At 38.8% G+C, this 15134-nt stretch overlaps 1 protein-coding gene across 4 annotated transcripts in view; it reads right to left on the bottom strand.

The window, feature by feature from the left end:
- LOC135092158 (organic cation transporter protein-like) overlaps positions 1 to 15134 on the bottom strand; it is a 108588-nt gene that overhangs the window by 51256 nt on the left and 42198 nt on the right. For 2 of the 4 annotated variants that reach the window (XM_063990428.1, XM_063990429.1), the window contains 2 exons: positions 14523 to 14658; positions 2635 to 2818 (listed from right to left, as the gene is read on the bottom strand). In XM_063990428.1, the coding sequence (XP_063846498.1) occupies positions 2635 to 2818; positions 14523 to 14658 (320 nt within the window). The remainder of the gene's footprint in view (positions 1 to 2634; positions 2819 to 14522; positions 14659 to 15134) is intronic. The other 2 variants (XM_063990431.1, XM_063990430.1) reach the window with 2 other exon arrangements.

The raw sequence follows: 15134 nt of genomic DNA, 5'->3' as shown, positions 1-15134 counted from the left end.
TTTTATTAAGAACTGGATTAATAAGAAGGTTGGGAGGGTGAAATTTCTTGTTCTACAGATATTATATAGATGAGAGATGATGATGATTAATATATATATATATATATATATATATATATATATATATATATATATATATATATATATATATATATATATATATATATATATATATATATATATATATATATATATATAATTTCAGCTATAACCAAAAGAGCCCAAGTTCTTTTCGCTGCCTGATTACTAGCTGCAATAGCCGCTCCAACACATGTATCACCTTTCACCTTTAGTTCATTCTTTTACTAGTAACTACTGGTGTATATCTAACAATTCGTTTTAGAGCTGCTCTAGAAGGCTCCATTGTTCAAACAATATGGATCCATTGTTCAAAGAATACTGATTATTTCATTTTTAACAACATTCATAGCCAAGTCTGTTCTCCAACTAGCCAAAAACTCCTTCATTAACAGAAAATGTCAAAACCTTTCAAGATCTAACTCCCTTCGTGATTTCTGGCATCTAGCCAAAAATATCTCCAATAACTTTGCTTCTTCTTTCCCTCCTCTATTTCATCCAGATGGCACCACTGCTATCACATCTATTTCTAAACCTCAACTCTTCGCTCAAACCTTTGCTAAAAAGTTTATCTTGGACGATTCTGGGCTTGTTCCTCCCACTCCTCCACCCTCTGACTACTTCATGCCACCTATTAAAATTCTTCGCAGTGCTGTTTTCCATGCCCTCGCTGGCCTAAACCCTCGAAAGGCTTATGGACCTGATGGGGTCCCTCCAATTGTTCTCCGAAACATTGCGTCCGTGCTTGCACCTTGCCTAGTCAAACTCTTTCAGCTCTGTCTGTCAACATCTACCTTTCCTTCTTGCTGAAAGTTTCCCTACATTCAGCTTGTTCCTAGAAAGGGTGACCGTTCTAATCCCTCAAACTATCGTCCTATTGCTTTAATTTCCTGCCTATCTAAAGTTTTTTTAATCTATCCTCAACAGGAATATTCACAAACATCTATCACTTCACAACCTTCTATCTGATCGCCAGTATGGGTTCCGTCAAGGCTGCTCTACTGGTGATCTTCTGGCTTTCCTTACTGAGTCTTGGTCATCCTCTTTTAGAGATTTTGGTGAAACTTCTGCTGTTGCCTTGGACATATCAAAAGCTTTTGATAGAGTCTGGCACAAAGCTTTAATTTCCAAACTACCCTCCTACGGTTTCTATCCTTCTCTCTGTAACTTCATCTCAAGTTTCCTTTCTGACCGTTCTATTGCTGCTGTGGTAGACGGTCACTGTTCTTCTCCTAAATCTATTAACAGTGGTGTTCCTCAGGGTTCTGTCCTGTCACCCAATCTCTTCTTATTATTCATTAATGATCTTCTAAACCAAACTTCTTGTCCTATCCACTCCTACGCTGATGATACCACCCTGCACTTTTCAACGTCTTTTCATAGACGTCCAACCCTTCAGGAGGTAAACATTTCACGCAGGGAAGCCAGAGAACGCTTGACTTCTGATCTTTCAAAAATTTCTGATTGGGGCAGAGCAAACTTGGAATTGTTCAATGCCTCAAAAACTCAATTCCTCCATCTATCAACTCGACACAACCTTCCAGACAACTATCCCCTCTTCTTCATTGACACTCAACTGTCCCCCTCTTCTACACTGAACATCCTCGGTCTGTCCTTTACTTATAATCTGAACTGGAAACTTCACATCTCATCTCTAGCTAAAACAGCTTCTATGAAGTTAGGTGTTCTGAGACGTCTCCGCCAATTTTTCTCACCCCCCCAGCTGCTAACTCTGTACAAGGGCTTTATCCGTCCATGTATGGAGTATGCTTCACATGTCTGGTGAGGTTCCACTCATACTGCTCTTCTAGACAAGGTGGAATGAAAAGCTTTTCGTCTCATCAACTCTTCTCCTCTAACTGACTGTCTTCAGCCTCTCTCTCACCGCCGCAATGTTGCATATCTAGCTGTCTTCTACCGCTATTTTCATGCTAACTGCTCTTCTGATCTTGCTAACTGCATGCCTCTCCTCCTTCCGCGGCCTCGCTGCAGAAGACTTTCTTCTTTCTCTCACCCCTATTCTGTCCACCTCTCTAACGGAAGAGTTAACCAGTATTCTCAATCATTCATCCCTTTCTCTGGTAAACTCTGGAACTCCCTGCCTGCTTCTGTATTTCCACCTTCCTATGACTTGAATTCCTTCAAGAAGGAAGTTTCAAGACACTTATTCATCAATTTTTTACCACTGCTTTGATCCTTTTATGGGACTGGCATTTCAGTGGGCATTTTTTTTTATTAGATTTTTGTTACCCTTGGCCAGTGTCCTTCCTACAAAAAAAATAAATAAATAAATAATATATATATATATATATATATATATATATATATATATATATATATATATATATATATATATATATATATATATATATATATATATATATATATATACACCTTTTTTCTTCCTTTCCCTCTCTCTCTCCTCTCCGCTGCGCCACTCATAATATATATATATATATATATATATATATATATATATATATATATATATATATATATATATATATATATATATATATATATATATATATATATATTACATATATAGCCACGCACCTCAGTGACGGTGGTTACCGCGTGCTGACTATAATTAAAGGTTCGGGAGGGGCAAGCGATGAGAGCCTGTGTGTCCATCACTGCTTCAGATAGGTTAACGAAAGTAGTCTCATAGCCCAATGCAGCTGCGCCACGGTAGTCATAGTCCCTCATGAGACACTCTTCATACTTTCCCGTGGCATTGCTGGAAATAAATATATTTGTTTAATTTCTGCTCTCTCTCTCTCTCTCTCTCTCTCTCTCTCTCTCTCTCTCTCTCTCTCTCTCTCTCTCTCTCTCTCTCTCTCTCTCTCTCTCTCTCTCTCTCTCTCTCTCTCTCTCTCTTCCTTTCATCCTTCTTAGGAGGAGAGGACTACCTATTCTACAAAGTTATCAGTGAGGGACCAAACGAAATTGTTCCCGCAGTTAGGAGCCGTTCTTGCCACATCTACATGCTGTCTGGGCCAGGACACAGCAGTCGACTGTTAATTTGTCCCTCTTCACATTGTGCGGCTGCGGGTGATTTACCGGTCCGGGCCTGGATGCAGTTGCGGTATCCCACTGGTTTTGTCCGGCCCCATACCTGTGCGAGGTGGCAGCCGGCTTTAAATTTTAATTTAAAAAATAGTGTTAAAAATATATTTTAATAAATTTTACACTGTGCGGTTAGTAGCCGCACAAGCATCATGTAACAAACATATTTAGTGCACTTTCCACAAGGTTTTAATGTTTACGGTAGCTGGAGGATTGTGCTGCGGCAATCCACATAGTGTGAAAGGGGCTTGAGGCCCTTTCACATTAAGAGGTTTCTCGCCGCGTGTTGAGGAACGTTTTTGTCATCCAAGATCGCTCGTGGTTTCGGAGCACGGTCTTGGACCCTTCCTGGTATAGACGATAGAGAAAAAAAAAAAAAAACACGAAAAAAAAAGAGTTGCTAAGAATGAGAAAAAATGAGAATTTGAAATTATATATATATATATATATATATATATATATATATATATATATATATATATATATATATATATATATATATATATATATATATATATATATATATATATATATATATATATATATATATATATATATATATATATAAGCCACAAAAAGCAGTGCATTGGCAGCATATTCAACATTAAAATATTGAGTTCCTACATGTAAAAGCAAACCTATATACACCGCAAGTATTTCTTCGTCGGAAATAGCAAAGCCTGGCGATAAAAAAGAAGAAATACCTAGTAACTGACTTCCTTGTCTTCTCTGCCTTGGCTACACGTTTTTGTCCTTCATCAACTCCCCATTAAGGACATTGATCTAACCTTTCCCTTGGCCCATGGTGCCATTTAATTTTTATGGTATCTTTATAGGTAAACAAAAATGCATCTGGTTCTTGAGGGGCGGTCGTACAGGCCCTGGAGACGTCACCCTCTGGTTGTGATGATGATGTGCAGTCTAGAGCTTCTACTCCACCCCTAGCTGTTGCCGCTCATGGTGGAAGATCACTTCGGTCAGTTGTTCAGTCTTTCCTCGAAACTCTTATGATCATTAATATACATGCATCTATGTCATACCGTGCTATCCTGCTCCCTGGAGATACCTTTTTAATCCCTCAAAATCTGCTCTCCTAAAGTGTTTTTTTTTTCCTAAAAATTTTACTAGTGTTGTTCCTTCTGAAAGTTGTCGTCCATCCTCTGCTTGCATGGCGAACCTCTTAGATTTCTATGATATTCTGAACCAGTACGACGAGAGTAAAGCGGTAGATATGATATATCTTGATTTTCAAAAGGCCTTAGACAAAGTCTCCCACAAACGCTTACTGATTAAACTAAAATCACACGGTACTGAAGGCGACGTGTTGCGATGGGTTGAAAACTGGCTAAATAACCGTAAACAAAGAGTAGTAATAAATGGAAAAGCATCCAAGTGGACTAACGTAACCAGCGGGGTACAACAGGGATCAGTCTTAGGACCTGTTCTCTTCCTTGTTTATATCAACGATGTAGATGTTACCAGTATAATACCGAAGTTTGCTGATGACACCAAAATTGCGATTTCCGTAGTTTCTAATGTACAAGTAACAGAAATGCAGAAAAATCTAGACAAATTGACTGAGTGGGGGCAAATCTGGCAGGTGAGTTTTAATATAGATAAGTGCAAAGTGCTTCACATAGGGTACAGAAACGAGAAAGTAAAGTATATTTTAAATTGTACCCAACTCAAAAGTGTTGACAACGAAATTGATTTGGGAGTGACAATATCGAGTAGCTTAAAACCTAGCCAGCAATGTTCAGAAGTCGTAAAGAAAGCAAATAAGGTAATTGGCTTAATCGGCAGATCTTTTGAATATAAATCTAAGGATACAATCCTCACTTTGTATAACTCTTTAGTCAGTCCCCTTTTGGAATATTGCGTTCAAGCATGGTGCCCCTACTACCAGAAAGACATTGGTAAATTAGAAAGAGTTCAACGTAGAGCAACTAAAATGATACCAAGCCTAAGAAACAAATCATACGAAGAGCATCTTAAAGAATTAATTATTTCCCATTAACACAAAAGAAGACTAAGAGGCGACTTAATACAGGTGTTTAAAATCAACAAAGTCATTGATAACATGGACTGCAGTAAATATTTCTCAATAGGATACCGTTCCCAAATTGTTGGGAAATCCTTCAACTCACGAATATTTTATTTTATTTTATTTTATTTATTTATTTATTATTTTTCATCGATTTATAAATCTGTGGAGTGGGCTTCCTCGGGACGTGATAAGCTGCAACACCGTTGAGACTTTTAAACGCCGTCTTGATAAATATCTTGCCTGCAATGCTAACAGCGTTTGTTTGCTTGTGATTAACTTCCTTGCCTTCAGGAAATTTGGGCCCCTCATTTCATCCATTTTCTTTCTTTCCTATAAAATTTCCGTTTTTTTTTTCCTCTAACCCTGTAAGGTATTTCTTTCCGACCTGTTTTTCCTGTACGGTTTATGCCGGAGGGAGTGGAGGGTGGGGAGAGAGCCTTCTGCTTTTCTGTCCTTTTCTTCTACTATCACCTTAGTAATCTTAGGTCAGGCCACCTCGTGAGGACCGCAAGGTCTGTTGTAGCCTGTTTTTCTACGTAACTATGTAACTGTATGACTGCTTTCTACCTGTTACTTAAAAATAAATCAAAAATTTTATTTTAAATAAGAACCCCCTTGTGGGTTCTAAAATCAGCTGTTCAAAGATTAAACTCTTACCAACCATCAGCCTCCACTCGATATTCCTAAAATTAAAATCTACCACACATACCTGACTGTACCAGCCTGCTCTGTTTATTTCCTGCCATGATGAGTTGTTAATATCCTTTGTACTGTTCAATGGCCTGTACAATAATCCCAGTACTACTGACTGTGATCCTTCCTTAATATCTGCCAAGATCGACTTTGTTTTGCTATTTGTTTTAATTCTACTGTTGTTATAGCATTGCAATAAGTCCCTAACGTACAGTGCGACATCAGCTCCTCTCCCGTTTTCCCTGTCTTTATAGAATAGTATATAAGTAATGATATCAGATTATCTAAACACGTCACTCCTCTAAGCAATTCTATTTTATTCAAAATACTTCTAGAACTCGTGTAGAAAACACTCAAACTATTCCTCTCCTTCGCTGATCTAGTTACTTTTCTAGATTGAATGATTTTGTCCTTCATTTCGTCTTCATAATGCCTTCCTCCTTCTTGACTGATGAAAAAACCGCTGGAGTGCAGTTACCTCGCGCTCGACTGTTCCGGCCAAAATCCGAACACCATGGCGTGAGAAATGCAGTCCATCCCTGGATTAGAAGGTGTCCTTACTATGGAAGAAGTCCCAGTTTTCGATGAATGTCTGTCCATTACTCTTACAATGATTCGCGAGCCTGAAATTCACTGTAATAGCCTCAGCACCAACTCCCCTCCTTAGCAAGGCACCATATACCACATGGATCCCTCCTTTATCTTTAATCTTATCCAAACCCTGTCTAAACTTCCTGAACAGCTCCTCACTCTTGACCATACCAAGGTAATTCCCTCCTGCGCGAAGAAAAACAATGGGCTTGGTCCCATAATTTTCCAAGCACGTGTCTAGCCTATCTGCTACCTCCCCTATTACAGCCACTGGCAAACACACCCTTGAGCTACGCCTCCTATCTCTGGCACAAAACGCACTATCTAAGTACCTAACTATCACCAAGCACAAGCACTCTACCTTAGGACACGGTAACTATGTCTGTCTGCCCTCTTTTTCTTCTCCTTGTCTCCTCCCGCCACTTCCAACTCCTCCTCCATCACTCCCTTCAGCACACTGAAGGGATTCCTCGTGCCTTGAGGACCTTCAATCTCTTGGACCCCATGCACACTGCTCCTCCGTCGTCTTACTAGGTAAGGTGACGGCGAAGCACGACCCTCTCTCAAGTGCTGAGATCCTTTCACAAAACTGAGCCTACAGATCTGAGATCCTCTCACGAAACTCAGCCTGCACCTCTGAGATCCTTCGATGAAACTCAGTCTCCATCTCTGAGACCTTCGCAACGATGGCCTCGAGAACAGGAGAGCTAACACAACCCGATGACTCAGCAACACAAGGCACCATGTCTACACTAGCCAGCTATAACGTCAGGTCACTGCTCACTAAACACGTCCGTTCGCTAGGAAATCTGACCTGAGATTGAGGAACCCTGACCCGAGGCTAAGGAACGCTGATCTGAGACTGAGAGAGTAAGTCCTGGTTTGCACTACGTTTTTACGGATTTCTTTTCCGTACACAGTCCAGCGATGACGTCACTACCGTTTCCATTCGAGCGACTGTAGTGGGAACCGGACTCCGTTTCTGCTTCCGCTTCAACGGACGACGTCGAGCGGAAGAGATAAACCAAGTTTATCTTTGTAGGGAGAGATGGGCAGTGTTGCACGTACTAATATTTTGAATGTTCTAGACATGATACTGAAGTACATGAAAAAATGTTATTGAATTACAGCTTTGTAATGTAATAATCCTATATTGTAAATTAATAATTTTTACACTTTGTGGAAAAAGAGGAGTGACTGGGGTTCCATGGTGAGGTGGGGCAACACCGCAAAGCATGTAAACACAAGGACAAAGACAGGTTTCAGCCTAACAAACTTTAGAAACACAAGCCTCAGTCAGCAGCTATGGTATTGACAATGTACTAATAATTGACAACCAGATAACCTGAAAGCACTAGTAAGGCCTCCCTCTCCACCACACCGTGCTATCAGACACTACTGCCCCTTCATGCCTTTGTAAAATTCACTTGCGTGTAGTTATATTTCTTTACTGTGCAATAAATGAAACTCTTCTTCACTTCACTGGCCTCCCTTCATTAGCTATGAGCAACAATGTTGCAAGAAGTATACAAATTCCTTGTCAAGGAGATCTCTTCTCTGCACTTCGATGTTGACAAACAGAGACGGTGGCCAACTCCTTCATTCAGTACTGACTCTCTTTTTTGACGGAATCCGTAAAAACGGACTAGTGTGAAGCAGGTCTAAGAAGCCCGGCACTTCTGCCCAGTTTGATACCTTATATATATATATATATATATATATATATATATATATATATATATATATATATATATATATATATATATATATATATATATATATATATATATATATATATATATATATATATATATATATATATATATATATATATATATATATATATATATATATATATATATATATATATATATATATATATATATATATATATATATATATATATATATATATATATATATATATATATATATATATATATATATATATATATATATATATATATATATATATATATATATATATATATATATATATATATATATCCCACCTCGTTCACAGCTGCCTTTTTCTCTGCAAGCTTCCCTAAGTTACTACTTAACCCTAATTCTGGGTCACAAGGTCCTTCTGATCTCTTGCAGCCTTTTTACAGACGGTCACAGCACTTGGTTCCGCCCCTCTTCACGGCTGCCTGTATCGCAGCTCAGCCTACCCAGTCTACTTCCTACTTAAACTGGTGCAAGGTCGCAATCACTTAACAAGGGTCCTTCTGTCCTCCTGTGGTGAATTACACAACTGAGGTCGCCAACCTGTTTCACCTTCTACAGGCAAGAAAGTACCACAACGATAAAGGCACTCCAACAAGTAGGAAAGAATCGATAGGAGACACAGCTTTGACAAGAGACAAAAACATATAAGGATTATAATATTCTATGGATTACCGCCCTGACAAAGTACAAGACAAATATCCACCAACCTTCATCGAATATTATGTCTCATTCTGCCATCAACACCATTTGCGTCTTCTAAGAAGACGAACCACGGCCACCCAGGACCGACCAAGCTCGTAGCAGACGCCACTTCACCACAGAGACAGGTATCTTCTAACTTCAGGTTCCTTAAAAGACCACTGGAACCCAGTAACATTTAACAAGACAACAAGACATTACAGATACATAACAAGTAGCCTAAACACACAAAAGAGAGTCTACCAACCACTCTCCGATAAACCCCACTGGACTTACAGTCCAGAATCCAGTGTGGAATATATCTATTATATTACAAGACACAATAATCACAGGCAGACTATTAGAGATAACTATTTACCACCTATCATCAGCATGACACAAATTATCCAAGCCTCGTCCTGCCTCAACATGCACGTCCCTTTTTCTAGACAACTGGACAATGACTGAGCCTGAGAACTGAGATTGACCACTTGTCACGGGAAATGACTCATGCACGAGGGGAGGGGGAGGGACGGAGTTACAATATATATATATATATATATATATATATATATATATATATATATATATATATATATATATATATATATATATATATATATATATATATATATATATATATATTATTTATTTATTTATTTATTTATTTATTTATTTATTTATTTATTCTGAGAGACGATGTAAAATGAAAAGAACAAGAAGGAATAAAAGATGAAAGAGAGAGAGAGAAAAGTTGGGGATGAGACTTAATACATCTCTGACGTGTAGCCTGCAGCTACGCTCACATAGAGACGCTCGTACCTTCCACGTAATTTTCCTTACTTTTTCCTTGTTCATCCAATTTGAGTCTCACCCTGTATCTAGTAGAGGAGTTGCTCTTGATAAAGTAATCTGTACTCATTCAGGTCCCATAGTTTAGTCACAAAAATTTTCAGAATAAAAGTCTTATTGCATCAGGTCGTTGTGTGCGCGAGGCGGCGGGCGTGCATGTATGTCTGTACGAGTATGTAGCCACCCCGCCCCCTACCTTATATTTACCACCCCCCTTGGTAGCAGGATGGGAGAGTGTTGCCCCGCGACTCTATAGTCAGTCATCATCCAGCCACCACGAGGGAGAGAGAGAGAGAGAGAGAGAGAGAGAGAGAGAGAGAGAGAGAGATGTACTAAGGCAGAAAGTATTGCTCAGTGGAGACTGGGAAGGGATTACAGCTAGATGGGTCAGTTTATTTAAGGGGATAAGTGAATAATTACCGGCTGTATACCTCAGCCTATCTAAGTACATAGGAGTCTCCATAGTAGTCTGCCAGGGAGTGTAGTTGATTATAATGCATTCCATTTGAAGGGCTCCTCGGCTGCGTGTGTATGTGGGAAGAGTTCTTGTACAGCGATGGGTGAATTACCCTCCTGTTCGTGTGTGGGCACTCCCCTGTATTCGTATTGTTGTGATAAATGTTACTACTATCAGGGGAGCATACCCAATGCCCTTTTTGGTATAAAGATTCTCTCGAACTGCCTTGTGTTGATTTATGTCTCTTCCTTTTAAGGGGAAGGGATATTGTATTACCGGGCAGGGAGATTATTATGATATATCGCCGGAAGTGGGCGGTCCGTTAGGAGGGTGATTTTTCCCCGGGGTATTATACCTTGACCGAATTGTTGTTGTAATTGTAATTCTCTCGCTAGACATGTTATTAATTCTTTTTTTTAGCTGTGGGAGTTAATTTCCCTTGTCTGTGGGTGTGTAAAACAGACTAGCAACATTATTTGTATAATATGGTGTTATGACTGTTGGTAAGAAGGTTGCATGAGTCAAAAGTGGACCTTGTATCTCATATTAAGCCCTGCATCCTGTCACATAGGAGATGACTTGGGGGGTGGGGGGAACTAGTCCATTTGAGGCAGCTGAGGAAAGGACGGCAATTTGTGGTAGTAACAATATATATACCCAACTAGAATAACTTGTGTAAGATATTTAGGAGTACCTGTCTTGCCAGCTAATACGACCCAAATCAGTGATGAAGTATTCTGTGAATTCCCTGCGAATGTTTCTATCATCAATGTTGCTATTTTCCTGCGTTGGCTCCACTAGTAAAAGGGTTGATTGCACAGGTGGTACTTCATCTTGCCTCCCTGAACCCGGAATAAGTGTGTCATAAACCACATCACATGCATCGAAAGTACATGGAGGAGTGTATAATTGCTGTGATGTACTGCGGCTTAGGGAATTGTGTAAATGTGCACATCCTGATGTGATTTTCTTGGCAGAATCTGGTTGCACCAGTATTAGTTTACGAAGAACAGTGAACACAGCCGAAACAATCCCAAACACATTCTAGCTTTGCATAAATGATGGTTAAATATCTTCTCGTTTGAGCCCTAAGTGTTTTCGCCTGGTAGGGTTTCATAATGTTTGGTGTTAAGGGAAATGTGTCATCACCCACAAAGACGTAAGGAATAACAATGCCATGAATGTGAGGACGGTATGTTAAAAGTACCATCATAAAGGGCCTGAATTAAACTATTGTGTGAAAAAAAACACCTGCATCTGATAATTTATCCTGACTACCTACATTTACATAAAGAAAGTTGTACATACTGTCAACGATAATAAACAATATGATACTGTAATCCGTTGTAATTATAATAGTCGTTACCAAAAGACGGCAGTGCCTGCACGGTGATGCGTTTCCTATCCAGCACCTGTTTCATTCGAGGCTGCTGTAGGAGTCACATAATGCCAGAAACCGCAATGTCACACCAAGGCGGTCTGCTGCCGATAATGGCTGCGTGAAGTTTGTGTTACCTTTACAGATATGGGTACCAGTCATTTTCAATTTCGGATATCCGAAAAAAAAATCTGCAAAACTCCTTTTTCATGTACTGTGTGTGGCCAGAGAGAGACATCGTCCGCTACTACACTGTTAACGAGATCTTGCTGCCTTGCACTGTTCTTGTTGTTCAATAAGGACGGTCTCACCCATTCCCTACGGCGGCGCCTCCTCTAATGATGCCCATACAAAATAACTACTGCAGCAACTGCCACTAATGCATCCTCACACCGAGATGGCCATCTTGTCTATAAAGATCTAGTGTAAACTAACTAAGTTGGCTCTTATTGCCAAAATGTTACCCAACATTGTAACAAACATATCTTCGAACATTTTTTTCATAAGTATTCAGGTGTCGGTTGTTGTGCTTATTCCAACAGTGGTTTCATCTCGTTTGTAGGCAACATATTGCCAGTGTGAACATCACTCTTTCTCTCTACAAAATATATTTGAGCCTTCCATAACCTCAATCTCACGCACTTTAATTCTGCCAGAAATCATGTCATGCTTGTTCTCCAGCTAGACAAAACTCCTTTCTCAATAGAAAGTGCCAAAATCTTTCTGGATAAAACACCCGTTATAAATATTGGCTTCTGGTAAAAAGTATCTCTTAAATTTTCTTCCTCATTTTTTTTCTCTCTTTTATTTTAACCTGTTGACACTACAGCTATTTCATCTATCTCTCTACCTGAACTCTTCGCGCAAACCTCTGTTAAAAAGTCAATTCTGGATTGTTCGTCTCTCTCCTCCACCGTCCGACTACTTCATGCGTCCTATTATGAGTCTTCCTAATAATGATTTAACGCCCCTTTTATCCTTAAGTAATCTATCGAAGGCCTATGAACCTAATGGCATCCATCCTATTGTTCTCCAAAACTGTGCTTCTGTGCTTACACCTTCCTTGGTCACACTCAATCAACTTTGTAAGTTAACATTTACATTTCTTGCCTGCTGGAAGTTTGCTTATATTAACCCTGTTCCTGGCGTGCCTGCTCTAATCCTAATTAACACCCAAATCCTTTAATTTCCTGACTTTTTAAAGTTTTAATCTATCCAAAAACAAGAAGATTGAGTAATCAATTGATTAAAAAAAATTAGGGGGGTAGGCGCCGCAACATCTCTGCTTAATAATATACTACTAGTAAAATAATTTAAATTGATAATATTTTAAAGAAAAGCTATGATTTATTCATAAGACCAGCATTCTCCACAAATATAAGGACTTTAAGTCCCGGATAGAGAGAACTCCCTCCAAATATTAGCGACACGCGGAAAGTCACATATTCACCGCTACAGCGGAACAGGTATCGCTTCCGTAGGTCGACCAGTCTGGGACACTTTACCAGGAAGTGTCGCATTGTAAGGAGGCTTAAGTTGTCATCATAGTATGCTTGTGTTTTCTAGGAAATCAAGTAATCTTGTGGTGAGACACGTGTGACCCGTTTAGAGACAGGCCAGTGCAGTCTGTGAGCGGTGACCCCGCACACGGACAATGTCCACGGAAGGACAGCCAAAGATGATCTCTCCCCCATCTTAGTGGTGACAACTAAAGCCGCCCACCTGCTCTGAGAAATAGGAAGCAGTGCCGCCCTATTACAGGAGTTAAAGTCATGAAATGGGACGGGCTGGAAGGAACAACTCAGTTTCCTGTCTGACAGGAAGACTCTTGATTATATATCACTTCTCAGATTTATGTATGATTGGCAGTATAGGTTTCATTGTTGCTACTCTACTGCTGATATTCTCAATTTTCTTGCTTAGTCTTATTCTAACTTTCCTTACCAAGTCTTAGTTATCATCTTTTAAAGATTTTGGTGAAACTTTTGCTGTTGCCCAAGACATATTAAAATATTTCTATAGTGTCTGGTACACACCTTTAATTTTCAAACCACCTTCATATAGCTTATATCCTTCTCTTTTTAAGTTAATCTCAAGTTTTCATTCTAACCACTCTATTCCTACAGTGGTAGATAGTCACTTTTCTTCTTCAAGTCTATTAACAGTGATCTCTCTCAGGGTTCTGTTCTGTCATTCACTCTCTTCTTGTTATTCATCGATGATCGTCTAAGCTAAGTGTATTTTCCTAACCGCTCCTACACTGATGATTAAACATTTTCTTTGTCTTTTCGTATGCATTCAAACAATTATGAATAAAAAAGTCACACAGGGCACCAACAGAACACGTAACTACCGATCTTTCTAAAATTTTTGATTGGGCAGACCAAACTTCATGTTTTCAATGTCTCAAAAAATATTTTTTCAGTTATGATTTCGACACGGAAACTTCACATTTCATCTCTTGCTAAAATAGTTTTTATGAAGTTAGGTGCTCTGATTTGTCTCCTCCTATTTTTGTTTTTCTTCTTTCATCCATCCCCAGTCTGCTAGTTCTGTGCAGGGACCTTATCAGTTCAAGTATGGAGTAAGCTTTATATATATATATATATATATATATATATATATATATATATATATATATATATATATATATATATATATATATATATATATATATATATATATATATATATATATATATATATATATATATATATATATATATATATATATATATGTGTGTGTGTGTGTGTGTGTGTGTGTGTGTGTGCGTGTGTGAGTGCAAGTTAATCCACATAGTTTTGCTCAATATCTTTTCACATATATGGCTATGTAGTAATTGGCTAATGCTGCGTTAACACGAAAAAAAAAAAAAAAATAGTCTAAACTACTGCCAGTGTGAGACTGAACAAATGATAATGAATACAGGAAGAAAGACAGGAGGCTTACTTTGTGGGGATTGCAAGAGAAATTATTTGTTCGGTAGTCCAATTGGCATCGATGAGTGGCTGTACTGAGCACCAATGGTCAGGAGTGGCACCCAGGAAGTGGTACGTCATGGTATTTGTTGGGGCAGCAATATTTCCTGCAAACACAATGCATATGGGTTTCAGTATTCACTAACTACACACTGTCTAATGAGTGGTACTCTGTGTGTATAAAAATCCTGCTAGAGGCAGAGGTGGATTTGACTCCTTATAGAGTTAGCATCTGGAAGATGGAAGAAACTTTAGTTAAAATAACCTGGAAGGTTTCATTAATTAGTGATGGACCTGAGTTTTAATAGTATTGAGCAAGTCTGTCTCATTTATAAATCATAAAAAGGAGAGGAGTCAAATGCTCTAATATATAAAGTTCTAGTATGGAACACTGCCTCCGTTGAGGAATTCAGGTTTGGAAGGATGTGATTTTAATTTTGGTGCGATGAAAGATAAAGCCAGAATAATGCTTTCACTACCATTTTATAAATATACATGCAGTGTAGAAATTGTGTGGTTCCATTCCACAGGAGAGACTAATGTGAGAATGCATCATAGAAAGACAAAAGTGTGCTTGGAGAGA

This window comes from Scylla paramamosain, chromosome 39, assembly GCF_035594125.1.
Source record: "Scylla paramamosain isolate STU-SP2022 chromosome 39, ASM3559412v1, whole genome shotgun sequence".
Lineage (NCBI taxonomy): Eukaryota > Metazoa > Arthropoda > Malacostraca > Decapoda > Portunidae > Scylla > Scylla paramamosain.
The sequence above is the reverse complement of the archived record's forward strand: the minus strand, read 5'-3'. Positions and strand labels throughout refer to the sequence as shown.